At 44.5% G+C, this 26,768-nt stretch overlaps 1 protein-coding gene across 1 annotated transcript in view; it reads right to left on the bottom strand.

Annotated features, from left to right (window-relative positions):
• Positions 1–26,504, bottom strand: part of MRAP2 (melanocortin 2 receptor accessory protein 2) — a 61,775-nt gene extending 35,271 nt beyond the window's left edge. The window contains exon 1 of the mRNA XM_060258427.1: positions 26,388–26,504. Within this exon, the coding sequence (XP_060114410.1) occupies positions 26,388–26,491 (104 nt within the window). The 5' untranslated portion in view covers positions 26,492–26,504. The remainder of the gene's footprint in view (positions 1–26,387) is intronic.
• Between the last annotated feature and the right edge of the window lie 264 nt (positions 26,505–26,768).

Below are 26,768 nucleotides of genomic sequence, written 5' to 3'. Positions count from 1 at the left end.
CATGGGCTTTGAGGGCTGCAAGGGCTTCTTCCCCCATTTCTTTAATACCATTGCAAATTGGGAATATGTTGGTCCATTGCCAAAGATGGAGGGTTATGGTGCTGATAATATGATGCCATGTGAGAGAGCTGTGTTTCTTTCCTGGTATCAGGCTAACCAAGGCACTGTTTTTAACCTGCAAAAAGAATTGGCCTGTTACTGCCAGCAGGATGCTAAAATACTGAGAAAGGCTTGTCTCTTGTACAGGGAAGAAATTATTTCCATGTCAGGAATTGATCCCTTTCATTATGTAACTCTTGCCGGTGCTTCTGTGGCTATGTATAGGCGCATGTTTTTAAAACCAGGTACAATAGCACTACTGCCCCATGATAATTATCACAGACAGATGAAGAGATTTTCAACTCCATCTATACAGTGGCTACTGTACCTAGAGCATAAAGAAGGCATTGAGATACAGCATGCATTGAAAGGTGGGGAGTTAAAAGTAGGGCCTTATTTTCTGGATGGTTATGCTGTAGTTGGAGGGCGCCCCACAGCCTTTGAATTTAATGGGTGTTTTCTCCACGGCTGCCCCACCTGCTTCAGTCCAACCGACAGAAATCCTATGACTGATTCTACCTTTGGTGACTTAAATGATCATACACAGATGAAAGTGAATTATCTTAAAAGCCAGGGGTTTGTAGTTAGGCACCTGTGGGAACATGAGTGGCCTGAGATGATGAAGACTGACAAAGATCTTGGAGCTTTTCTAAGGGAGAAGGACCTGCCTTCATCCCTGCTTCCCAACGATGCTCTCTTTGGGGAGCAAACAAATGCCATCTGTCTGTATTACAAAGCTAAGGCTGGTGAGAAAATACACTATTATGACTTCACCAGCCTGTACCCCTTTGTGAAGAAGACAATGAAATATCCAATTGGACATCCCAAAATTATTTATAAGGACTTTGCCCCACTATCTGAATATTTTGGTCTGGCCAAAGTCAAGGTGCATCCACCTCGAGGTCTCTATTTCCCTGTTTTGCCCTTTGAGGTTAAGGACAAACTTCTGTTCCCACTATGCCGCACGTGTGCAAAGGATAAGCTGAGAGTGCGTTGTGAACATTCAGCTGAGGAAAGGGCTATAGAAGGGACATGGTGTACGGTAGAGCTGATGAAGGCTCTTGAGAAGGGCTACAGGATTATGTCTATTAGTGAGGTATGGCATTTTGAAGAAAGCTCTGAAGACCTGTTTTCAGAATATATTAAAATTCACCTCCGCCAAAAACAGGAAGCTTCTGGCTACCCTGATTGGTGTACAGATGCAGGAAAAAAGGTGAAATACATTCAGGATTATCTAAAGAAAGAAGGTGTTCAGTTGCGTGCTGAACACATAGCTGCAAACCCTGCAAAGCATCAAATTGCAAACTTATTTTTAAACTCATTGTGGGGCAATTTTGACCAGCAGTCAAACTTGAATACTAGCATTGTGAAGGACCCAACCAAACTTTTAGAATATGCTTTTTCTCCACTTTATGAAGTTTCAGGCTTTGATGTAATTGATGATGAGACAGCAAGTGTGTTGTGGAAATATGCTAAAGATTCATTTATTTCATCAGAATATACACATGTCCTGATAGACTGTTTTACTATGGCTTATGCTCGGCTACAACTTTATGACATACTAGACAAGTTGCAAGATCGTTGTTTGTACCATGATGCAGATTCTGTCATATTTGTGAGTCGAGGTGGGGACTGGAATCCCCCTTTAGGGGACTATGTGGGTGACCTCACAAGTAAGATCCCACCAGATCAATATATCACAGAATTCACATCAGCTGGGCCCAACACCTATGGCTATAGATTATCTGGGGGAAAGGTCTGTATGAAAGCCAAGGGCATTACTCTCAATGTTTCCAATTCTGAAAAAATTAACTTTGACACATTGAAGGACCTGGTCCTAGACTACAACTCAGAGCAGGATCCTAAAGAGATCCAAGTTCAGCAACCCTCTATCATAGGAGACAGAAATCAGTGGCATATCCAGACAGGGCCTCTTAAGAAAACACTGAAAGACATATATGATAAGAGGGTCCTCGTGGATGATTTCAAAACCTTACCATATGGTTTTTAAAATGGATGTATGGTAGATACATTCATCTTTAAATGGACAGGATGGTCCTAGTAACTATAGCAAGTTTCTTTGTAAATAATATTTTAGACAATATCCAATATGTTCTTTTTGTTATCCTGAAAATATTGTATGGTTTTACAGCTGTTGGCAGAATCTGTATGACTAATGCTCTGTAAGTGACCCTTTGTAAAGTATATAAGAATGCTGAAACATCTAATGATGATCAACTGTTCCCCAATAATAAATTTGATCATAGTAGATGATTTGATGAACTCGGCTTGTGAAAATGCTGAAACTGAGATGCCATTACCAAATGCATGCATTAAAAAGTCAAGCTAGAACATCACCCTCCTAGTTAAACTTATAATTTTGTAAAATAAAACCATTTTAATTGAACTTGTTTGTTTTTTAAAGACAGGAAAAACACATTTAAGCCCACAGGGGGCACTTTATTGAAATATGGGGTTGTCAACCTCTAGGTGGGGGGTGGAGATCTCCAGGAATGACAATTGATCTTCAGACTACATAAACTGCTTATTAATTTAAAATATTAATTCCACTTCTCCTGGAGAAAATGGCTGCTTTGGAAGGTGGCCTGCATGGCAATATACCCTGCCAAGGTCCCTTCCCTACCTAAACCCCACTCTCAGGCTCCACCCTCAAATCTACAGGTATTTCCAAACTCAGGGCTGGCAACCTGAGTGGAATGCAGTACTGTGGAGCTTGTGCAAGATGTACATGCCTAGGCTTACACAAAGATGTACATGCCCTTCTTAAATTGTTCCACCATTCCATGATTCTGTGCTATTATTGTCAAAATGCAGCAATTCTTGAATTTGCTCAACTGAAAGCTGTGCAGCTGCAGTAAAAAAACATGCAGTGATATCCACAGACTCAGAAGCCTGCAGTTGCCTGGGTTAGAATACAGACTTGCTGGCATTTTTCTAAAAAATCTCACACTAGTTTGGGGAAACACAGGGCTATTTGGTGTGTGTGTGTGGGGGGTGTCCATAGGAAAAGAACTTACTACACCGACCCATTATCAAGCACATGGTCAAGTCAGTGCTCTCCAGGATGGTAGTGGAGGTGGCTATTCACAATGAGCCCCACAGGTCTTCAATTCAATTTTTGGTGTAGGGGTCTGTAGATAACACAGGTGTTACTTGCAGGATATCCATGTTACATATAGGGCGTTTTCGCACAGGGCTTACCCCGGAGCGACGTCCCTCTTCACCGTGTAGCGTCTGCGTGGATTTCGCACCAACTGCTCCGCAGAGCCGCAAAGAGCCGCGGCTTTTGCGTCGCAAATGTATGGTTTTTGGCGGTTTACATTTGCGACGCAAAAGCTGCGGCACTTCGCGGCTCTTCCTGGTTCTGCGGAGCAGTTGGTGCGAAATCTGCGCAGACGCTGAGTGGTGAAGAGGGACGTTGCTCCGGGGTAAGCCCTGTGCAAAAACGCCCATAGTCTAGTACAGGGATGGTCAAACTGCGGCTCAGGAGCCACATGTGGCTCTTTGACACACATTGTGCGGCTCTCGAACCCTCACCCCAAACCTGTTAGCCGGCTTGGAGAATGCATTTGTCTTTATTTCAGCCCACAGGTTCCCAGTTTTAATCAAGAAATAGAGATTAGCCTTTTATAGGGGTTCTCAGCTGCTACTGGTTCCTTAAAAAAGGGTTTAAGAATGCATTTTAGTTTTTTCAAGCATGACATGCTTGACATGCCTCCCCCACTTCCTTCCAAAACAACCGAGGACTTACATGTGCAGGAATGTTTTCTGCTGGAATTGCATTCTCCCACCTGATATGATTTGGAAGATTCTTTGAAGATTCAGTGTAAAATAATTGAGGAAGTTCCAATATATTGCCTGTGAGCTGATAGAACAGTAAAGAGTACATTTTAATGTTTTCTTAAAAGTTCTAAGAATAGTTTGTACTTGATACCCAGTTACCTTTTGCCCCTTCCTTTCCATCTTCCAAATCACCTGTGTTTGAGAGTTGTCTCTTGAAAGCAGGGCCTGAAAATCCAGAGAACTTTCCAACAGCCTCTGCCATATCTGGGAAAGATCAACACCATCATTTCCAATTATGTGGACGGGGGAATGTGGCCTGGTCATGTTCTTTCTGGTGATGTGGAAGTGGGAGTGGCCAACATAACCATGTCTGGTGACGTGGCAGGGGATGGGCCTACTCTTGTAATGTCCAGTGATGTGTGAGGGGGCATGAGCTAATATGCAAATTATCAAATTAATATGCAAGGCATGCCCTTTTACTATGACAGAGAGTGAGTGCCTAATAGCTCTGCTGGACCACTTGTTGACTTTCATCACCATCATCCATGGTATCTTCCTGGATTGTCTGGCTAAGGGTGGATTGGATGTATACAAAAGAGAACCATGAGGCAACTTCAATATAACTATTGCAAACTTTCTTTTGCACATATAAGAAACATGTATAATGCAAAGCATACAGTTACCACTTCCAACTTGAATACAATAACTGCTTGCAACAATCTCCCAACACTATCAGTCTCTTAATGAAATGAATCCCACAGTTCACAAAAGGACATTGGAAATTTTTCAAAAATACCCTCCGGGGTATATCCAGATGAGAAACAGGGGCCAATATCTCTTTTTGCGTGCACTGACACCAAGCAATTGAACCAGTTTCGATGTAAATCTTCCTCAGCCCTTGGCTTCGCATGCAATTAATGTCCAAATATTCATAGCAGAAACACATTCCAAATATATTTACTGATCAAAAGCACCAGTACCTCTTCAGAAGACCTAGATACAGTGAATTACATGGCTGGTATGGAGCAGTTACGTTATGATGTGTCACAATGATCTTCGTGGTCTCTGTGCAGTCCCACATATGGGTTTATCCACCAGGATCGGGCCCAACCTTGGAGAATTCAAAGCAATCCTTAAGCGTTAATTTTGGCGCGCCTTTCCCCTCGTCCCGGGGAGGAGGCATCGTCTGCGCATGCCTAGACGAGGGGGATGTGCCCAACCCACTCAGTTTCTTCTTTACCGCCGTCCGAAAAACACCTACCTCGCTGATCTCCCGCTTTCATTGCAATCCTTCGGATTTCTCATCTCCTACTCCTTCCTTGTCTCTTCACATCCTTCGTCTCCTCTTCATTCTTCAACTGGTATCGTTAAAAAAAAAGTATTTCTCTATCTTTTGTCTTCTCCGTCCCCCCCCCCTCTCTCCAGGCGGATGGAAGGGAAGGAAAAGATCACTTTTAAGAGGTGCATCTGCTGTGCCGCGAAAATCCTGTCTACTGACGGACACTCATTCTGCCTCTTTTGCCTCGGCGAGGCACACCGTACAGACTCCTGCGTGTATTGCAGCCAGTTCGGCAAACAAGCTAAGAAAAACCGCGCGGCAAGACTCAAAAGCCATTTGCTAGAGTCATCACTGTGCCCAGTAATGTCGCACGCATTGGGTTCGCAGACCTCCCCTTCCTCCCTAACTCAAAGGGGAACGTCTCAACCGGCAGCTTCCGTGGCTCTGGTTCCCAGCAAGCCTAATTCCAGGAAACACCTAAAGAAGTCTGACGAATCCAAGAAGCAGCACCGCACCGAGTCGACCTCAAGAGACCCCTCGGGTCCGAAGTCTCCTAAAAAGCCTAAGACAAGCCATAAACTTCTGGATCCAACTTCAGCGACTCGACCTCCGACGCCTCACCCTACTACGGTTTCTGCGACCGCGATTCAAACAACTCCGGCCTCGAAATCGACCTCGACTCCTGCCATTACACCACGTGAAATCGTCCACATCAGCTTTAGATCGCCTTCGATGCACGAGTCCCTTCCAGATCAGATATTAAGCACTGAGTCTCCGGGTTCGACGAAAAGCCAGCGCCTCAATATCTTAGACGCGCATTCCTTTTGAGAAGTCTCGGCCCTTCGGCAGACAATAATGGCACCTTCACTTACAAGAGCACCGTCGACTCCGAGAAAGCTTCCTCTTCACATTCGAGAGAGAAGATCCAGAAGCGGTCGCAGAGACCACTACTATTACTACACTCCATCGAGGTCGAGGTCACCGTCTCCTCGTAGGTACCGAAGATACCGCAGATCACCTTCTCCCAGCTTATACCGACGTCGCGCCCATGAGCACTCTCAATCCCGTGAGGACTCTCAACACCGGGAAATGTCCTACTACCGAGATCGTTCACGCGAAGACACTCGTCCATGCTACAGAGACACCCCTCCACGTCGGGAGCATTCATACCACAATGACCGCCCCCGGTACCGTAACATGCTACTCATTATGACACGGAGCCGAAACCACTATCACCAGCTGCTTCAACCTCCATTGAACCCACTGCACCGCGAATACAGCACCCGCGGCCAGAACAAACCATCAAGACTCCAGACGTTGATACCCAAGAGGACTCTGAGGCAGAACACTCTATATCATCCCACTCCTCAGCCTCAGGTCTGCACTCTCCAGCATCAGATATTGCCAAACCGTCTGACCTCTCTCCATCTGAGGGACCTAAGTCTTACCTAGACTTACTATCTAATATGGCGAACTCCCTCAATGTGAAGCTTACAACTGATGTGCCTAGAGTCTCAGACGTGGTCTACGACCTGGTGCACGCAGATCTCCCTGTTGGTTCATCCTTTCCTATGCTTCCAGTCCACCTGGAAACATTAAAAGAAGCCTGGGACAAACCAGCCTCTGTGCCACCAACGTCTAAGAGGGTCGAATCGCTCTATAAAGTTCATGCCCCTGAATCTAAGTTCCTCTTCAATCATCCTGCACCAAACTCGATGATAGTTCATTCCTCGTCCAAATCTAAACAAACTAGATACCCTGTTCCTCCTGAAAGAGAGGGCAAGAAGCTTGACACTATCGGGAGAAAAATCTACTCCCTCACCACTGCCACCACTAAAATTCATAACTATATGGCATACTTCTCAGCATACGCGTTCAATCTGACGACTCAACTTAATACTCTAGTTACATCTCTACCCGAGACAGCACAAAAACAAGCCTCTCATGCCCTGCAGGAACTTGCGAGGGTTAGCAAACAACAAATCAGCTCAGTGCTCCTCTAGAACCCTAGCATCTGCAATTGCCTTACGCAGGCACGCATGGCTCAGGTCCTCATCTTTACAGCCGGACATTAAGTTTAAAATTGAGGACTTACCCTTTGATGGGCAGGGCCTATTCAATGCCACAACGGATGATATCCTGACCAACGTAGATGACAGCAGAAAAAGGGCTAAGAGGCTGGGAGTCACCCAACCACAATCCCTGGCTATGCAACAAAAAACCTGGAAGCCAAATTACTATAAGCGCTCCAGATCACCACGCCAGGCCGAACCTTGGAGGCGCAAGCCTCTCCAGACAAAACAACCTTTTCAGCAGAGGGCATGCTCTCAAGCTTCAAAGAAGGCAACACCGACCATTAAACAGTCTCTTTGACTCCCTCACTCCTCTCCGACAGCCCCAACATCGCCCAGACATCAGACTGCAGCCGTTCTACCACAACTGGGAGTCCATAACTTCGGACTCTTGGGTCCTGACAATCATACAAAACAGGTACACCATAGAGTTCAATTCGACTCCAAGACACCACAGGTTCATAGCTACCCCTCCTTCCCCTCCTCTGCTCCTAGAAGTGGTAACCTTGCTGGACAAGGGAGCTATAGAACCAGTTCCACCACAATATCATCACACAGGCTTCTATTCCCGCTACTTCTTGGTGCCAAAGAGAGACGGTGCGTTGCGCCCTATACTGGATCTCAGGAAACTCAATCTCCACATCTGCCACAAAAAATTCCGCATGGTCACTCTTCAGTCCATCTTACCACTGATTCCAGAGCAGGCTTGGATGGCATCAATAGATCTGCAGGATGCCTACTTTCACCTCACCATCAACCACCATCACAGAAGGTTCCTCAGATTCGCTATAGGAGACCAACACTATCAATTCCGCGCTCTTCCCTTTGGCCTTTCAACAGCACCAAGAGTATTCACAAAGTGCATGGCTGTGGTAGTAGCAATTCTGAGACAACAACGAATTTCCATCTACCTGTACATAGACGACTCGCTAGTTGTCGCCCAATCCAAAGAACAGCTCCAGACCAATGTCTCGGCTACCCTCTCCCTCTTGACTATCCTAGGCCTTCAGGTCAACACCACAAAATCCAATCTGACCCCTACTCAGTCCATACAATTTATAGGGGCGCACCTATCGACCGTCGCACGCAAAGCCTATTTGCCAGCAGACAGAGTGCAACATATCAAGTCTCTGGCCAAAGAGATAATTATGCATCGCTCCCAAACAGCTCTCACCTTTCAGAGGATGCTAGGCCTCATGGCGGCCACCACCTCCGTCCTTCATTTTGCCAAACTCCACATGCGTCCTCTTCAGCTGTGGTTTGTACGGACATTTCATCCTCAACGGCAGCACCAACTGACCGTACTAACCGTTCCGACCCATATCATCCCTTCGTTGAAATGGTGGACGGTAGACCATCACCTCCTGGAAGGAATGTCATTTACTCAGACTCCTCCCTCTGTGATTGTCACCGCCGACGCCTCCAAGTTGGGATGGGGAACCCACTTGGGAAAACTCACAGTACAAGGTCAGTGGACAGACTACGAAAAGTCTCTCCACATCAATTGCCTGGAACTACTAGCAGTTCACAGAGCTCTGAGATCTTTCCTCCCGTCCCTTCACAACCGGCATGGTCGGATCACCTCAGACAATGTAGCCACTGTCTTCTACATAAATCGACAGGGAGGCATGGCCTCCACCAGGTTGTGCAAACAAGCTCTAGCCCTCTGGCACTGGAGCATCTCCCATGGCATCTTCCTATCAGCAGTGCATCTACCGGGAGTCCAGAATGTTCAGGCGGACGCTCTGAGTCGACAATCAACGACCACGAATGGACCATCAACAGTCGTTATCTTCAGCCTCTGTTCCAGAAGTTTGGTTCTCCGGAAATAGATGCATTTGCATCCCCAGACAATGCACAATGCCCCCGCTTCTACATGCGCGGCCCCTCGTCTCCTCTGCCGGCAGGGGATGCTTTCCTTCAAGCATGGAATGGACCACTACACTACCTATTCCCACCAATACCACTCATCACAAGAGTATTACAGAAAATAATGACAGACAACACCAATTGCATCCTAGTAACACCCTGGTGGCCTCGCCAACCCTGGTTCACCACTCTTCTTCTCCTATCGAACAGCACATTTCTCCGACTCCCTCAAGTCCAGGACCTACTCCCCCAGCAGGGAGGCAAAGTCCTACACCACAACCCGATGCTCCTTCGCCTTACAGCATGGAGAATCAGTTCCTGACCTTCCCACCGGAGGTCCGACATATCCTGCTCAACTCTAGAAAACCTGCTACTAGAAAATCATATTCCTTCAAATGGAAACGCTTTTCAGAATACGTAATTCAACATAGATTTAAACCTGATTCAGCCACAATCACCCAAATTCTGACTTACACTCTAGCCCTTTCTAATGCTGGACTCTCGTACTCCTCTCTGAAGGTCCATCTAGCGGCCATCTCCGCATTCCACCCCCATATCGAGGGCTCCACTGTATTCTCTCACTACACCACTAAGGGCTTCCTGAAGGGGATCCTTCACCTCCACCCTCCAATCCGTAAGATCCACCCTGCTTGGAGTTTATCACTCATGCTGAGTCAATTAATGAAGCCACCCTTCGAGCCCATGGCTTCCATTCCTCTGCATCTCCTAACCTGGAAAACAGCCCTACTAGTAGCTCTTACTACGGGCAGAAGGGCCAGCGACATCTGCGCCTTCAGAGCAGATCCTCCATACACAGTTTTCCACCACAATAAGGTAGTACTACGCCCTGACCCCGCGTTCCTACCTAAGGTGGTCTCAGCATTTCACCTAGGAAAACCCTCCATCCTACCTGCATTTTTCCAACACCCCACAGATGCGGGACAACGGACCCTGCATAACTTAGACGTACGCAGAGCTCTGGCCTTCTACATTGAAAGAACTCGACAATTCCGAAAGGACACTAGACTCTTTATAACATATGCAATCAGGGTGCAAAAATCTCAACACAGAGGTTCTCAAAGTGGATTGTGGCCGCTATTGCGCTATGTTACGAACTAGCGAAACAGCCCATACCTGAGCACTTGCGAGCTCATTCTACTAGAGCCGTCGCAACGTCAACAGCTTTCTGCAAGGGCATTCCAATGGAGGACATCTGCGCTGCTGCGGTTTGGTCGTCCCCATCCACATTCGCCTCGCACTACACTCTAGACGTTCGTGCCCGGCATGACACGTCCTTCGGACAGGCTGTGCTGCGATCAATCTTCGACTGACGCCTTCTACTGTCCACATTGTGAGTACAAATTTATTCTCTTGAATAACTAACAGTGCTTTTCACTTACAGATCCAGCACCCGCCTCCTGACAAATAGCTTGCCAGTCACCCATATGTGGGACTGCACAGAGACCACGAAGAAGATGGACAGGTTTCTTACCTGTAACTGATGATCTTCGAGTGGTCATCTGTGCAGTCACACATACCCACCCTTCCTTCCCCGCTGCTGGATGCTCAATATCAATTCACTTACTACACCTTTACGGCGGCAGGAAGAAACTGAGTGGGTTGGGCGCCTCCCCCTCGTCTAGGCATGCGCAGATGATGCCTCCTCCCCGGAACGAGGGGAAAGGCGCGCCAAAATTAATGCTTAAGGATTGCTTTGAATTCTCCGAGGTTGGGCCCGATCCTGGCGGATAAACCCATATGTGTGACTGCACAGATGACCACTCGAAGATCATCAGTTACAGGTAAGAAACCTGTCCTTCTCTCATGCTATTCAAAATCAACATGAAACTATGGGGAGAAGTCATATGTCATCCAGAGTCTGAATTTATATGCCAACAAATTGTTGATAACATGGACTCTTGTCTCTTCTTTTCCTCTCAGGTGAAGCTGTTAATATTATGAGCCAGTCCAGATAAGGCTAAAGTACTTTCGGTAGGAACTGAAACAATAGAAGTGGGAAACAGCCTAGTTGGGATGAGTCTGAATTCTTCCTGAGGAAGTGGGTTTGCAGCTTGTGGGTGCCATCACATCTGGATTTACACTTGGATGCACAAGTTTCATCTGTTGTACACAGCACCTATAACTATAGTTATAGTTGTCAGCTGCAACCCTTCCTCAAAAAGTTGGACCTCAACATGGTAAATTGTGCTCAACATAAAATTACTATAACATTTTCTCTGTGGGACTGAAGAGTCTTGAAACTTCAGTCTTAAGGAGGTCAGTCAGGGGGAGCTTGGTGAGGGCGAACCCCTGTATAAAATTATGATAAAAGTTATGATAAAATTTGCAAATCCGATGAAGGATAGTAGCTGTCTACATGTCCTTGAGGGTTCCCAATCTAACACAGCTTGTACTTTAGCTGGGTCCATCGCCAATCCCTTCCCCGACACTCGGTAGCCCAGGTAATCCAGTTCCCTCTTATGGAACTCACACTTAGATAGTTTCGCATACAGTTGATTCTCATAGAGGGTGGCCAATACTTCCCTCACTAATTTTACATGTGATGGGAGGTCTTTTGAATAAATAATCATATAATCAAGGTACACGACCACCATCCTGGATTACAAGCACTGTCTTCTATCAGCCTGCCTCAGGCATGGGCAAAGCCTCCACAGTGCAAATCTGTTTGTCCACCCAGGATATGTCCCTGCCTGGTTGCTCTTTGTTGCTCTTCTGCAAAGCCCCCACCCAACCAGCTTGGTGTAGTGGTTAAGTGCATGGACTCCTTATCTGGGAGAACCGGGTTTGATTCCCCTCTCCTCCACTTGCACCTGCTGGAATGGCCTTGGGTCAGCCATAGCTCTGGCAGAGCTTGTCCTTGAAAGGGCAGCTGCTGTGAGAGTCCTCAGCCCCACCCACCTCGCACGGTGTTTGTTGTGGGGGAGGAAGATAAAGGAGATTGTGAGCCGCTCTGAGACTCTGAGTGGAGGGCAAAATATAAATCCAATGTCGTTTTCTTCTTCAATCAGAGCTAGGAAATCCATAGAGAATCATCCTGGATTTACTCCAGTTTCCTAGATTTTACAATTATTTATTTGATATTCTTTTGTGCTGGTTCCTATAACTATTGCTGCTCTGCCAGGCAAACTTTGCAGTCTCATCCTCTCTTCTGGCTCAGAGTGCCAATTCCTTCTCTTTTGGAACCAGGAACAGATGTGTGCAGTCTCATTTCTCCACTAGCCTGGAGGCTGCCAGTTCCCCCTTTCTTTCTTTGGAACTCCAGGACATTTCCGTGCATTAAAGGATTTTCCCTCTGCTCTCTTGCCTTCTTATTATTCCCTAGGAGGAGAGGTAAACTTCTGTTTATGCCTTTTTTTCTTAGAACCCTTCTTTTAATCCCTTTCTCTCCCACATCTCCTTGGGACCAGTCCATGGTGCAGAATTCTCACTCAGCCAGAGGCCTGGCACTCTTTCACATTCTCTCCTCTCATGCAAATTGTCACACACAACTTTCTGAACACAGCTGTTGCACTGTTCTTATGTTTAAGTACCTTTCAACTCCTGTATCCCTGTATTTCCTTAAATGAACTCTGAACCTTGTTTTTGAAAAGATCTGGTTGTTTTGAGGTTACTGCTAGTCTTTTAGAAACACTTTGAGCTTCCCTGCCACTATCCAGGTAAACATCCCTAAGTCACATGTTCTGTTCCTCCGGATTAACAAGTATGTCAACTTGCCAAGCTAGTTAAGCTGTGGAAGCAAGAAGTTTTCACCCTGACACTGAACTTATTTCCCCCAAATTGGTCATGGTTCTGGATAAGTGTCCTGAAACCAAGTTAGAGAGTCAACACATGTCTAAGGATACCACAAAGAGGAGCACACAGGGTAATACCTCTGCCACCAATTCTGGTGTCTGGGTCCAAACTGGAACCCCCCGCCCCCGGATGCCAAAGGACCCACCTCAAAGAGGGTTGCAGTGGAGATGCTCCTCTCGGCCACCCTTCCCATTTCGGGAGGCAGCAGCAGCAGTAATTGGATGTTACACTGTACCACTAAACATAGGACTGAAATAGCACATTTATCCAGGGCCTGGTCTCCTGTTTCCATTGTAAAGTGAATGCACTTTGGCTCTTACAGTCTACACAGGGTGTACTTGCATTCACTGCAACATGTGAACAGGGCTTCTGATTGTCAGAATGCATATATAAGACACGCACGCTTGGTAATAACTCTCTTAGTCACACAGGTTTTTAATTGACAGAGCTTTCAGGCGTAACAGACTTTTAGAATCCCCCCCATACCAGCCACTATTTTGCATAATTAAATTATCTCCTCCAGCACCACCAATTAGAGCCTGAAATAGTTATGCATTATGGAATGTGTTGTATTGTTATGAAATAGCTGTCTGCTTACTGAGAAGGGAGCTGAATTCCAGTAGCAATGATAGTCCACTGCAGCAAAAAATAAGAGTCATGGAAACTTAACAATACTATTTGAGAATTAAGCATTTGTGCATTTGACCTCCACTTTGTCTGATAACACAAAGTAGGTTTGCAAAAAGCCTACTATGGGTAGGCATAATGTAAGGGTGGGCATTTTTCTGGGCCAAGTACTCAAACACATGTGACTTCTACCTGTGATGATCTTGGCATGCCTGTCATATTTGGACAGACACATTTGGGCTTGCCTCAGTCCCTTGGGCAGAGAACTGTCCTGGCCAATAAATCTGGTGTATCGCTCTCTGAAAGCCAGATGGTGTACCCTGGCATGGGAAGGCTGGAGCTCCTTATCCTTACACAGGTGGGCCCAGTCAAATCCAGGCCCAAGTGGCTGAGTTTTCAGCATGGAACCCCAGGGCACTACCTGGCTAAAAGTCCTTGAGACAGCACCCTGTCCCCCACATGGACTTTGTCAGTCTTAATGAGCACAGAGTTGAGAGGAGAGAAGAACAAATATTACACACAAGCTGTGAGTTGGCTAGAGGAAAAGCACCTTGAGATGCAGAATGTCTGTCTTGCTCAAGAGGAAACTGATGTCAGGTGGGGGATCTGCAGCCTTGTTCAGAGTGCCCCAAGTTTCTTTCGTCACTTCCAAGATAAGAGTTTAGCCCAGGGTTTCCCAGTATGGCACCTGTGGGTACTATGGTGCCCACCAGGACTTCTGCTGATGCCCACTGATTTTTTCAGAAAGTGGGTGGGACTATTGTAAGGCAGGGCTTATTACTGGGTGACCTCATTCAAATGAAAGACAATAGCACCTACAGCCACTGGAGGATCATGAGAGCATACGGGCTTGTGGCTGCATTCTGACTTTCCTTCTTTTTATACCCCCTTCTCTATCTTCCTCCCCCAGTTTCCCTTCCTTTTTTCATTCCCACTTCTCCCTCTACACCTTTCAAGCTTTTCTCCAATTCTTTTTACTTCCCTTCAGTGATTCTTTTGCAAACAAAAGGATATAGTTTTTGTTGGCTGACAAATGTCCCTCAATTACAGAGCAGGTTGCAGAATTTCTGGCCCTAGCAGTGAATGAGAAAGAAATTAAAAATGGAGTCAGGTAGGGGAATACCTTGCTCCACTTTTCTTAGTTAAGTTTTGCTTGAAACCTTGTATTCTCATGCTGGTTGGGCTTGCAAATTACTGTGGTTTTGTATGTCCCATTTTGAAGTTCCTTTGGATCTTGTATTTCTTTTCTGTTATCCCCTTCTGTGATTCTTCTAAAAAGCAAGGAGGGAAGTATTGCATTTTGCTCTACCTCTTGCAGCAGACATTTTGAAGAGGTACTCACTACCACTTTTCAAAATGCCAAAGGTTCAGAAAAGATGGGAATCCTTGGTCTAGCTTCAAGCAGTTTTACCTGTGATCCTCTATAAACTGGCACATAGAAAAGAAGATACAACACTGCTGTCAAAATCTCACAAACTCCAGATGTGCAGATGTAATTCTCAACACAAGGGATAATCCAACAAGGGCTGATTTAGCAGAATAATATACTTGGCAGTGACTTCAGCCTATTCAAGAGTCCAATGCCCCTGGCAACTCATAGCACAAACTGAAGCTGTCACAGGACCAGCTGTGTACCCATCATGCTTTACTATGGATGGAAAGCCACCTACTTTATCAAAGACTGTGGTGGGTATTATTATTACACAACCAGAGCACGTAGCAAGTATTTTGGGAAAAGGACAATCTCGGGAAGTGCACAACTTTAAAAAGTGTTGAAAAAGAAAAAGATTCATGATGTGCCAATGGCATTACCATGCCTATCTACTATTATCTTGGTTTGTTCTGATTTTTATTTTATTTTCCAGTGGCAGCTGCTAGTAAAATTCCTCTAATAAAAGTTTTACTTGCTTCTCAAAACTGTAGCTGAAGACATTCCATCTGCATTATTAATTTTTAAAAATTCTTCCACATAAGACAATGCTTGCCATCTTGCTTATTCCCATGTTTATCAACATTTTTCTCTCAAAGGACTCACACCCACACAGGAGAAATGCAGAGGGAATGAATGCAGTGAATGACTGCTATAAAAAGATTCTTCTGGAAAGGATACCCATCTCTGCTTCCCAGATGGTGACAATTTAGCACATAATAAAAAAGATCCACTTAAGAGGGTGTTGCAGCAATTGTGCTTGTGATGTGACCACAAGGAAATATGTAAAAATCCACTTGGAAATCCACATCATCTATTGGGATAACTTTTGTTCATCCATTTGCAGGTACATTCTTTTTTTGGGGGGGGGGGGTGTCATTCTTTTTAAAAAGAAGATGGTAGATGGTAGCCCCAAACTATAGGCAAGTGGTGCAGCAAAGAAATGGCCAAAGGTAAAGCCACAGTTCTGCTGTTTGAAGTAGACTCATCGTGACTTCACCAGCAGCAACCTCTCCCTTTCTCATCAGAGCAATGTGCACTGATGAGAAATAACACTCCAGGCAGTGTTCAGTCAGTTGACTGGAAAAGTAATGTTTGTTAATAACACTAGTAGGTGAAGTGATGCAAACAACAGGCTTCAAGTGCAGGCTGTTGACTGGGGAGCTATTATACATCTTCCGTTATTCTTTAAACTTCAAATAAAGGAAATCACACCCAGTGACTTCTACAGAGACAAACTGTCACATAAGCCAAAATTCAAGGCTCTGCAGAAGCATTTATGATGAAGGAAATTCTTCCAGATGTTAGAAACATTGTTCACATGGTTAACCTTGTTGTTCTCTGTCATCTGAACACATCTAATTGGTGAAGTTCTAGGATGTGGATCAGCAGAATGGCCAATAGGTCAAGTTCCATATTGTAATAAAGGCTTAGCAATGGGATTTTTAAAATTACATGTTCAGTACTTTCACATGTTTATCCTATTACAGCACATGGTTAGCTCCAGATTTACCAAGAGAATACCCTACACGCACATACCTCTCATCTGCCTTACAGACATAGTCAGGGGAGGCTAGCAGGTGCACACCCTCCCTTATAGCAATAGTTTGCCTCCCCTTGATTTTTTTTCCTCCAAAAATAATCCACACACTTTTAAAGTTGTGACAGAGAAGCTTTCCCTTAAAGAATGACAAATACCTTTTAGAACAGACCCCCCCCCAGTTAATATACCATCAGTGATGACAGATGTTCCCAAATGTTTAGCTTTTCAAATTCCTCTCACTTGACTCAGGCAAGTAATCCCGCCCAAGATTCCTGTCTCAGAGTAGGGTTCGGGGGGCCCCCTCCAATTTCACAAAACGTTTATATATCAATTTCTATATCACGTTTAAATGATTGTTTAGCTTCTGTACCTTTAAACATAGGAAAGAAAGATGTTTCAGGATATGATGGGAAAGCGCCTAGTCTGCACCTTTAAATGAAACACAGGATATATTAGATACTTTATTGGGTTACAATGGTGTTAAGTGCATAACAACGCTGAAGATGAACCAAAGTCTATTAGGACAGAGACGAAGCACACATAGAGTGTTTCTGTGATTTAAAATTTATACTGTATCATCAGACAAAGGGAAAGAAAATAAAACAGGAGCTCAGCAGTACCTGACAGGCAAACAAAATTTATTTCAGCATACACTCATGAGTTGGAGTTCATTTCATCAGGCACTAGTAGATTCCTGTATTATTTTGATGCTATCCATCTGGAGTTATCATCAAGCAAAGAAAGTTGATAGTCAGGTAGCCAGATATCACCCCAGCAAACCTGGCTGAGGGGCTGGAGTCTGTGGTGGGATGGTTGAAACAGAGCCAACTGAGACTGAATCAGATGTTAACCTGTTAAAATGGTGGTTCTGTGGCTGAGTAGGGAGGATTCAAGTGGGGGTGCCAACTCCCAACCCTTGATAGTGTGCCTTTAAAGATTGGCACCAACTGTCAAGCAGGACCAGATCCACATGTTTTTTGAGGGGGGGCAAAATCAAAAAATGGTGCCCCCTTATGGGCCATTCTATTTTATGGCCCCATAGAATACAATGGGCTCCATACCCAATTTGGCGCCCCCCCTCTGTCGGCGCCTGGGACGAGCACCCCCCTCTGCCCCCCCTAGATCCGGCCCTGCTGTCAAGAGCCTGTCTGGATGCCTATCAATGGAGGCCCGGGTCCAAAGGTCACTTTGTAGAAAAATAGGTGGTGGAGCTCATCCAGGGACTGTTACGCAGCTGCACATGCTATTCAATGGACAAGGAGGTGGAACTCTCAGGAGGAGGAGGAATTCTCAGAAAGGTTCAGTAGCTGTGCTCCTGTGAGCTCCCACTGAATCTGAGGCCTGCCCAGGTCACAAACATTGCCAGACCAGTGCTTTTCCAGTTACACCAGATCAGGCACCTGGCCCCTACCCATCCCTCCCTTACCTAGCTATAGTAATCCATGCAGTGGTCACCTCCAGATTAGACTACTGTATCTTGCTCTACATAAGACTATCCTTGAGACTGACCCAGAAACTCCAATTGGTCCAGAATGTGATGGCACAGGACTTCACAGAGATTCCATGTATGACACATATTCAACCTGTGCTGCATGAGCTGCACTGGCTCCAGGTGGAGTGCCGGATCAGATTCAAGGTTATGGTATTAACCTTTAAGGCCTTTAACAGTCTGGGACCCATGTATCTTCAGGACCACCTCTCCTGGTATATTGCCCCCAAAGAGCATTTTGCTTGGTTGTTCATAACTTACTGGTGGTCCCTAGTCAGAGAGACATCTGGCTGTCCTCAACCAGGGCCAGGAAAAGGCCCATATTTATCCTCAGATTGTGTGTATTCGATCCACTTCCAGATGGTTAGCAGAAGGAACAAAACAGCATAATACAACATTTAAACATGGCTGCTGAACCTGCTTACATTAGCCATTATCCTGTGATAACTTTATCACCACATTCTACTTCCAAGCTCATTTCTTTACTTGCTTTTTTTTTTTTAAAGAAATTCTACCACACAGCATCAATGACTTTAATTCATTCTCTCTTCCAGCTTATAGAGCTTTGTTCTACTTCACAGAATAAAGGGACCACCTACCATCATCAAAAGCAACACAAGATGCTCTTCTACTTTTCTGAAGTGGAAGTCCAGCCTTCCTTTGCCATGGAAGTTCTACCTCACATGTAGGAAATTACCTTTGTGGCAATAGGAGAATGTCATGTGACCCCTCTAGGAAGCTGTCTTAGGAACTACAGAAAGGATATTGAATATATGGGACACAGGGATGGGAAGTTGGGGGTACACTAGCATCCCTACTCCTGAGAAATGCCTTAGGGGTGTGTGTCTAAAGAAGAGGTTACATGTGTCATCTCTGTGAACTTGCTCTGACCTCCCCCTTCCAGAAGGGAATATGCCATTGTTGTTCAAACATGCCAATGAATATGGAGACTGTTGGGAAGTCTGCTCTTTAAATGGAGGGGCCATTTTGTGGTTTAGATGTTTTCTGCTGCTGTTGGAGCTTTTGCAAGCTGCAGAACACCCCTGCAAACCATATGGAAATGAAGGAACCACCTGAAATGCTGAAGCTGAAATGGTCAAAAGGATGCATGTCAACAGTTCCTACACAGAGAATACGGACCAGAATGTTGTTAAACAGGAACAGGAAGGGATAATCAGATTGATGCAGAAAAGCCTAAACTGCAGAAAAGATGTTATTCTAACAGCAAGGAGGGTGGCCTTTCCTCAACCTACCAATTGGTAACTGTAACAGAAATATGTATACCCTAGTTCTACATTGTTTTTTCAAATGTATGTATATTTCATGCACAGAACTGGCATTACAATATATTTTTGCCAGTTTCTTTAGAAATGCTGTTATTTGAATTTCCAGAAACAAAATGACCTATGTATGACACTATGGACAGATATGAATATCCTCAAAACTGATGTTGTAAACCCCAGAAAGAGATCCACTGTAAATGCCACTATCAAGGTAGCTGTATATTCTATTATGGGTTACTGCTTCAGAGAGATAATTTTCTTGGTTGTGTTGAAGAGGCTAGCAGTCAAGGTTCTCGTGAATGACTGACATGGAATTTTACAGTTGGAATTTGAAATACATATGTGGTAAACTAAGCATGGGGTCTGTGTTGTATGTTATTATAGTGTTAGCCTGCTTTAGTCATTGTTTCAATACAAACCAAGATAATCTAATACATTTAGGCAGACATATGAAAGGGATGTGTTATACTGATAACTCAGAACATCTTCAATGTTCCACTGTGCAAAATCCTCTTGATATGAGGATCTTGCTAAAAAAAAATTCTGTCTAAAAATTCCGAGATCATAAATCTTTGGTAACCCATTGTGACCTGTATGGTCTCATAATGAAAATAAAAATGTGAAAAGACAATTCAGAAGTAATTTCTATGTTCTACTTCCAATGGAAAATAAAAAGGGAAAGAGTGGCTTTCCTCTTCTTTATATAGTACTCATTTAAAAATTATTCTCAACCAAAGGTTTCCGGGGAGGCTTTTTAAAAAACTCAAAACAATACAACAAATAAAAATAACACCAGCAAAATTTACAGCAGTAAAAATTACATTAAGGACAACACATACAAGAAAACAGAGGGGAGGAAACCCATGTAGACATCACTCCGAGACAAACAAATCAAAATCATCCCAAATCCCAATTTAGAATGTCCCAATTCAACCCAAAAAAGAATTGACTTGGTGCCCAAGCTAAATAGATTGAACAGCTATAAGACAGGAGTAAAAGGCGTCACCAAAGAAAAGGCTGTCTCCAGGTGAATCACCTATGAAGGCAGAACAGATTTTGGGGGCATACATTTTTGATAGTCAGTGCTACCTTTGTCAGATATCTGACAAGCAACTACCTCTGAAACCTCTGGAGGTGTGGTCTCCCAGAGAAAGGCTTCTGTGGATGATTTTCTTGGTAAGGCTCACATGGAAGAAGGTAGTCAATTAATGATCTTGGTTCTACATTCAGAACTTTAAAAACTGCAATCAATACTTTGAATTATGATCACACACAAACAAGCTACCAACAGAAATACAACTTTTACAGAGAAATTATCATGTATGAGGCAAATGATGACATAGTTGTTATTTTCTAGTGTGCTTGAGACAGATTCTTTGCAGCTGAGTGGAGCCACCCAGGGCCTTTTTTTAAAAGGAGGAATGCACAGGAACGCAGTTCTGGCTGGCTTGGCTTCAGGGAGTGTGGCCTAATATGCAAACGAGTTCCTGCTGGGCTTTTTCTACAAAAAAGAGCCACAACAACAAAGGACTTCTGCATCATAGACTCGTAGAGTTGGAAGGGACTTCTAGGGTCATCTAGTCCAACTGCACAATGCAGGAAACTCACAAACACCTCCCCCCTAAATTCACAGGATCTTCATTGCTGTCAGATGGCCATCTAGCCTCTGTTTAAAAACCTCCAAGAAAGGAGAGCCCACCACCTCCCGAGGAAGCCTGTTCCACTAAGGAATCACTCTAACGGTCAGGAAGTTCTTCCTGATGTTGAGTCAGAAACTCTTTTAATTTAATTTCAACCCACTGGTTCTGGTCCTACCTTCCAAGGCCACAGAAAATAATTCCACACCATCCTCTATATGACAGCCCTTCAAGTACTTGAAGATGGTGATCATATCACCTCTCAGCTGTCTCCTCTCCAGGCTAAAAATCCCCAGCTCCTTCAACCTTTCCTCATAGGACTTGGTCTCCAGACCACTCACCATCTTTATTGCCCTCCTCTGGACTCGTTCTAGCTTAAAATGTGGTGCCCAAAACTGAACACAATATTCCAGGTGAGGTCTTCCCAGAGCAGAGTGAAGCGATACCATCACATCACGTGATCTGGACACTATACTTCTGTTGATACAGCCCCAAACAGCATTTGCCTTTTTAGCCACTGCATCACACTGTTGACTCATGTTCAGCATATGATCCACTAAGACCCCTAGATCCTTATCGCACATACTACTGCTAAGACAAGTCTCCCCCATCCTATAACCATGCATTGGATTTTTCCTACCTAAATGTAGAACTTTACATTTATCCCCATTAAAATTCATTTTATTGATTTTAGCCCAGTTTTGCAGCCTGTCAAGGTCATCCTGTATCCTATTTCTGTCTTCTTCTGTGTTTGCAACCCCTCTCAATTTAGTATCATCTGCAAATTTAATAAGCATTCCCTCTATTCCTTATCCAAATCATTGATAAAGATCCTGAACAAAACAGATCCCAGGACAGATCCTTGAGGCACTCCACTTGTCACTCCTCTCCAAGAGGATGAGGAACCATTCACAAGCACTCTTTGGGGTGCGATCTGTCAACCACTTACAGATCCACCTAATGGTAACAGGATCCAAACCACATTTTACCAACTTGTCAACAAGGATAGTATGGGAAACCTTATCAAAAGCCTTACTGAAATCAAGATAAACGATGTCGACAGCATTCCCCTGATCCAGCAAGGTAGTCACTTTCTCAAAAAAAGAGATCAGGTTAGTCTGACGTGACTCGTTCTTGAGAAAACCATGCTGGTTCTTAGTAATCACATCTATTCTTTCTAAATGTTCCAGGACCGACGGTTTGATGATTTGTTCTAAAACTTTTCCAGGTATAGACGTCAAGCTGACGGGTCGGTAGTTACCCGGATCATCTTTTTTCCCCTTCTTGAAGATGGGGACAACATTCGGCCGCCTCTGTCTTCCCGCACCTCTCCTGTTCTCCAAGAATTCTCAAAACTAATAGCCAGATGCTCAGAAATTACATCCACAAGTTCTTTTAGAACCCTTGGATGCAATTCATCTGTCCCTGAGGAGTTAGTTTCATTTAAAGAAACTAGGTGTTTATGTACTACCCCTATGCTAATCCTAGGTTGGAACTTCATACCCTCCTTATATGTTCTCTTTTTGCCAAGTGGAGCACCGTTTCCCTCAGAAGAGAACACTGAGGAAAAGTAGGAATTTAGCAGTTCTGCCCTCTCTTCATTACCTGTTACAGTTTCACTTCCTTGCCCTCGCAATGGGCCTACCATGTCCTTGCTTTTTTTCTTACTCTGAACATAAGAAAAGAACCCTTTTTTGATGTTTTTAGCATCTTTGGCCAGATAAGCTCATACTGAGCTTTAGCTTTCCTAACTTTTTCTCTACAAGCACTGGTGATTTGTTTAAATTCATCCTTGGTTATAAGGCCCTCCTTCCAATTCCTAAAGGAGTCTTTTTTATTTCTCAAGTCTTAAGAGAGCTGCTTATGGAGCCACTTCGGCTTCTTTAGGCTTTTTCCATTTTTTTCTTCTCACAGGAATCGTCTGCGATTGCGCTTTCAGTATTTCGCTTTTAAGAAACTCCCACCCCTCCTGAACCCCCTTCCTCCAAAGTATTTCTGACCATGGGATTTTACCCAACATAGTTCTAAGTTTATCAAAGTTTGCCTTTCTGAAGTACAACCTATAAGTCTGACTACGTATAGCTTTTCCCTTCCCTAATACTGTAAATTCCAAAATCACATGGTCACTACTGCCAAGAGTGTCCTGAAAAAAAATCTAGGCACTTTATACCTGTAGAAAATAAATGTTGCCTAAGGATGCATTTCATTATGACTAAATCATGTCATGTAACTAAACAAACCCAACAATGAAGAAAAAAAATGTTGAGTACAGAAAAGCCCATGGGCTAAATATATATTTACAAGGAATTGACTGATCATTTATTATTTAGTTCTTTACCACCAAACAACCGAGGCAGCTGTTAAATAAACCAGAGGTGATACTATATCAAGCCTAATGTAGAAAAGATCAGAAGGTGAAAGAATAAGGGAGGACAGGAGGCTCATTCCTAAACCTTTTTTAAAAATCCAATACTGGACATTTTTGGAAGAAGGGAAAGGAACTTCTTTCAAGAATATTTTCTCTTTTGCAATGAATAAATTATTTTTAAGACAAGGTTTTACTCACCTGGAATGTGAAGTATGAAGATTGTACATAAAATAATCTAATTAATGTAAGCATTAAAGAAGGATATTCCTTATATATAACAGAGTCCAATTCCAAACATAGCTTATTTCTTAAGCTTTTGGTGGGTAGTTTTTAGTCTCCCTTTCCTCTTCTTCCTCTTCCTTTTGCTCTATGAGATGACATCTGTATTCTGGCTTTTTTTTTTTTAGGTCTTTTAAAAATGGTTTTGCTGCTACTTTACTTAATTGATTACAGCTGGATTTTTAAAAACTGATTTTGTGGCTGCTTGTATAGCCATTTGCTAGTTCATCTCATTCACTAGTATTTGTTAGCATTTTTCCAAATGAACCCACCTCCAGAGCCCTATGTGTTGAAAATGCCTCCCCCCCAGTTTTTGTTAAATAAATTTTCTCCCAGTTTTTATTAAATAGAAGTATATCCGTTTGTTTCTACTCTGAAGTCTGTTGAACCAATTCAACAAATACAATTCCTTCCCACCCCCTTTTTCTTTGCCTTCAGCTATGTACTGCCAAAGAACATACCAGAAAGCAATAACACACTCGTGGATGAAAGATTCGTTACCTGAACTCTTGGGGAAAGCACGACAGTAAATGTATGATTTGTCCTTGCCTATGTTAGAGCACGCTGAACTGCCTTTGTCTGTAACAAACACTGGCACATGCTCCTTATAGTACATATAAAGCATTTTACTAAGTTTAGGAACAGGACTACATCTGGCAAAAAATAAAGTGTTTTCACCCAGAACTGTTACGCTTATTTATTAAGCATTTAACCTCATGGTTCATACAGGCACACACTTTAGGGATCCTTCTGTGAACATGTGAACAAACACAAGACTCTTGCTATCCCTGGCAGGGCCATGCTAAACAAACTGCACACTTCTAACTCCACTGAAGTCAATGGGCTTAGAAGGGTTGGAACTTTGTTTCCAGTTGCATTGTAAGTTTAATTTAGCAATAAATCTTGCTGAACTCAGTGGGGAACTCCAGATTAAACACTGCACCCCCTCAGTCTTTCCCTTCAAAACTTATCTCTCTCCCATGAAGCCTTTGCATTAATCCTTTCATTGTTACCACCACCACCCAAATTAAAATGAAGATTTTTGCTCTCATTCCCGCTTCATCATCCTGGCTAATACCACATTTCCCAGGCAGGGGTATGTTTCTAGTCCTGATAGCAACAAAGCTAGATAACTGAGCAATGGCTAGAGAAATATCTGAGGGGGGGGGCTGATTTTGGGGGGGCTAAAGAAGGCCCTCCATCACCTGGGGCTTCCACACTTGTGTAGCTTCTTGCTGTTCTGAAAAGCACTGAAATGTGCATGTGGCCCTTTATTAGAAAAAAAGCTGTGATAACAACCATTGACCACAAGCTAGTGATGAGTTACTTACACATCCAGCCACTTACTAAAATAAGCAACAGGAAGTCAAATCTTCATTGAAAACAATGGGCACATCTCGAAAATGTTTCCCAAACCAAAATTCCCTCTGTTTGTCTTATCTTCCTTTGGGGGCATTGTTTTCTACAGATGATCTGCAACGTCCCCAAAACACCAGCAGTACAGTACCTATCCCCAGCACACAGACAAAAGGGAAAGGGGAGTAAAAACTCAAAGGGTGCTATAGAAGATCGGTTTTGATTCCAGGAATTAGCTCCAACCAATGTTGAGCCTTCCAGCTCTTTTGGAACAGCTCTTCTCCCTTTACAACTACTTCCCCCTCCCCCAAGAAAGAGTATCCAAGGGAAGCACAGTCCCTGGGCATCATGAGTTCAAGGGTCTAAGGTTATGGGGTTAGGAAAGACCTTGTTCCTGGCTGAGATTGTGGAGAACCACCATCACCCTGGCAGCACAAGATGAAACTAGATGGTCTGAGGTTAAGACAGCTGCCTATATTTATCTATGCGACTGGAGGGGGGGGGGTTGAAGCTATAACGATAAAACAAGCCAGTTACTAAAGGTTTTTTTTTTAAAAAAATAATTTCAAAAAGAGAGAGTCTTCTAAGCACTTCTGAACATTTTCCTCTTGTTTTTACCTGCTCAGCAGTCCTCGTTTCCCTTTTATTGACTGTGCACCTCTGCTGTTTTCAGTGGCTCTTCACTTGTCATGGTCATTAACATCTCCCATGCTTAGTCAGAACGTCTTATAGGGCGTACAAGACTAATTACGCTGAAGGGAGTGGAAACGACCCTTCGCTCTGCTCCACAAACCCCCACCCACACATGAAAGGCAACACATTGCGCACCAGCTTCTGGGAGTCAAGATTATCCTCTGCCAATTATCCCGACCCACAATTACGCTTATCATCCGCAATGACGGCGGTTACGCTGTACAGCACTGGCTATCAATATTATTCCTGTCCCCTTTTTGTCCCCAAAAGCGGCAAGACGATTCTCAGGAGAGAATTCTCTGCCCCCCTCCGCATTCCTCGCTGAGAGTTGTTTACGACACGACTTGTTTGCACCAAGCGCTCCACTGCTGCCCCCCTCGCCCCAAGTCGGTCATGTAACCCAAGAGCTCATCAGATCAATCCAGTTTCAGACGAGTCGTCACTGCCAAACCGGTGCCTTCTTGAAATGGGAGTTTCAGAGAAACCTGAAGGCGACTGGAACGATAACACTCCAATCTTAAACCTATATAATCTGGAAACCCATGGAAAGGACCCGCTTCTCGCAAGGGTGGGGGAGAGAAGTGGTTCCGACCAGGCTGCAAAGAAGAAAAACACCCACGCAACTACACCCTCCCCTCCAAGAGCATCTCATCTCCAGTAAAACGAGCAAAAACTCCCTTGACTTTGCCAAGCGAGGAAACAATGCCCGGGGGGGGGGGGGGAAGGCTCCCCCGCCGACACATTTACCTGCCCAGCTGTCTCCCCAATCCGCCTGTCGAGCGCACCCCAGTCCTCTTCAGCACCCGCCGCTTTCTGCGCTCCCGGCTGCGCTCCCAGCCCCTTCCATTCATAAGACGCCGCGCGCAACGCAATGAAAGCGGCAGGCAGGCCCCTCCTCCAGCCTCCCGCCGTAGTGTCACTGACTCCGCCCCTCGCTTGTTCTGGACCTGCCGCGCGCGGAGTACTGGGGAGGCGGGGCGGGATGAGCCGATGTTGGCCTCCGAGCTCTGAGCAGAAAGGTGAGCGGGTGGGAGAAAGCTTCCTCTCTATCCTTTGCTCCATTGAACAATAAGCAGATGGCTTTTGAGAGCTTTTAGGCCTGGCTCGCTCATGCAAGAGAATGAGGTA

This window comes from Heteronotia binoei, chromosome 1 (genome assembly GCF_032191835.1).
Source record: "Heteronotia binoei isolate CCM8104 ecotype False Entrance Well chromosome 1, APGP_CSIRO_Hbin_v1, whole genome shotgun sequence".
Lineage (NCBI taxonomy): Eukaryota > Metazoa > Chordata > Lepidosauria > Squamata > Gekkonidae > Heteronotia > Heteronotia binoei.
Note: the sequence above shows the minus strand (reverse complement) of the source record. Positions and strands in the feature narration are given on the sequence as shown.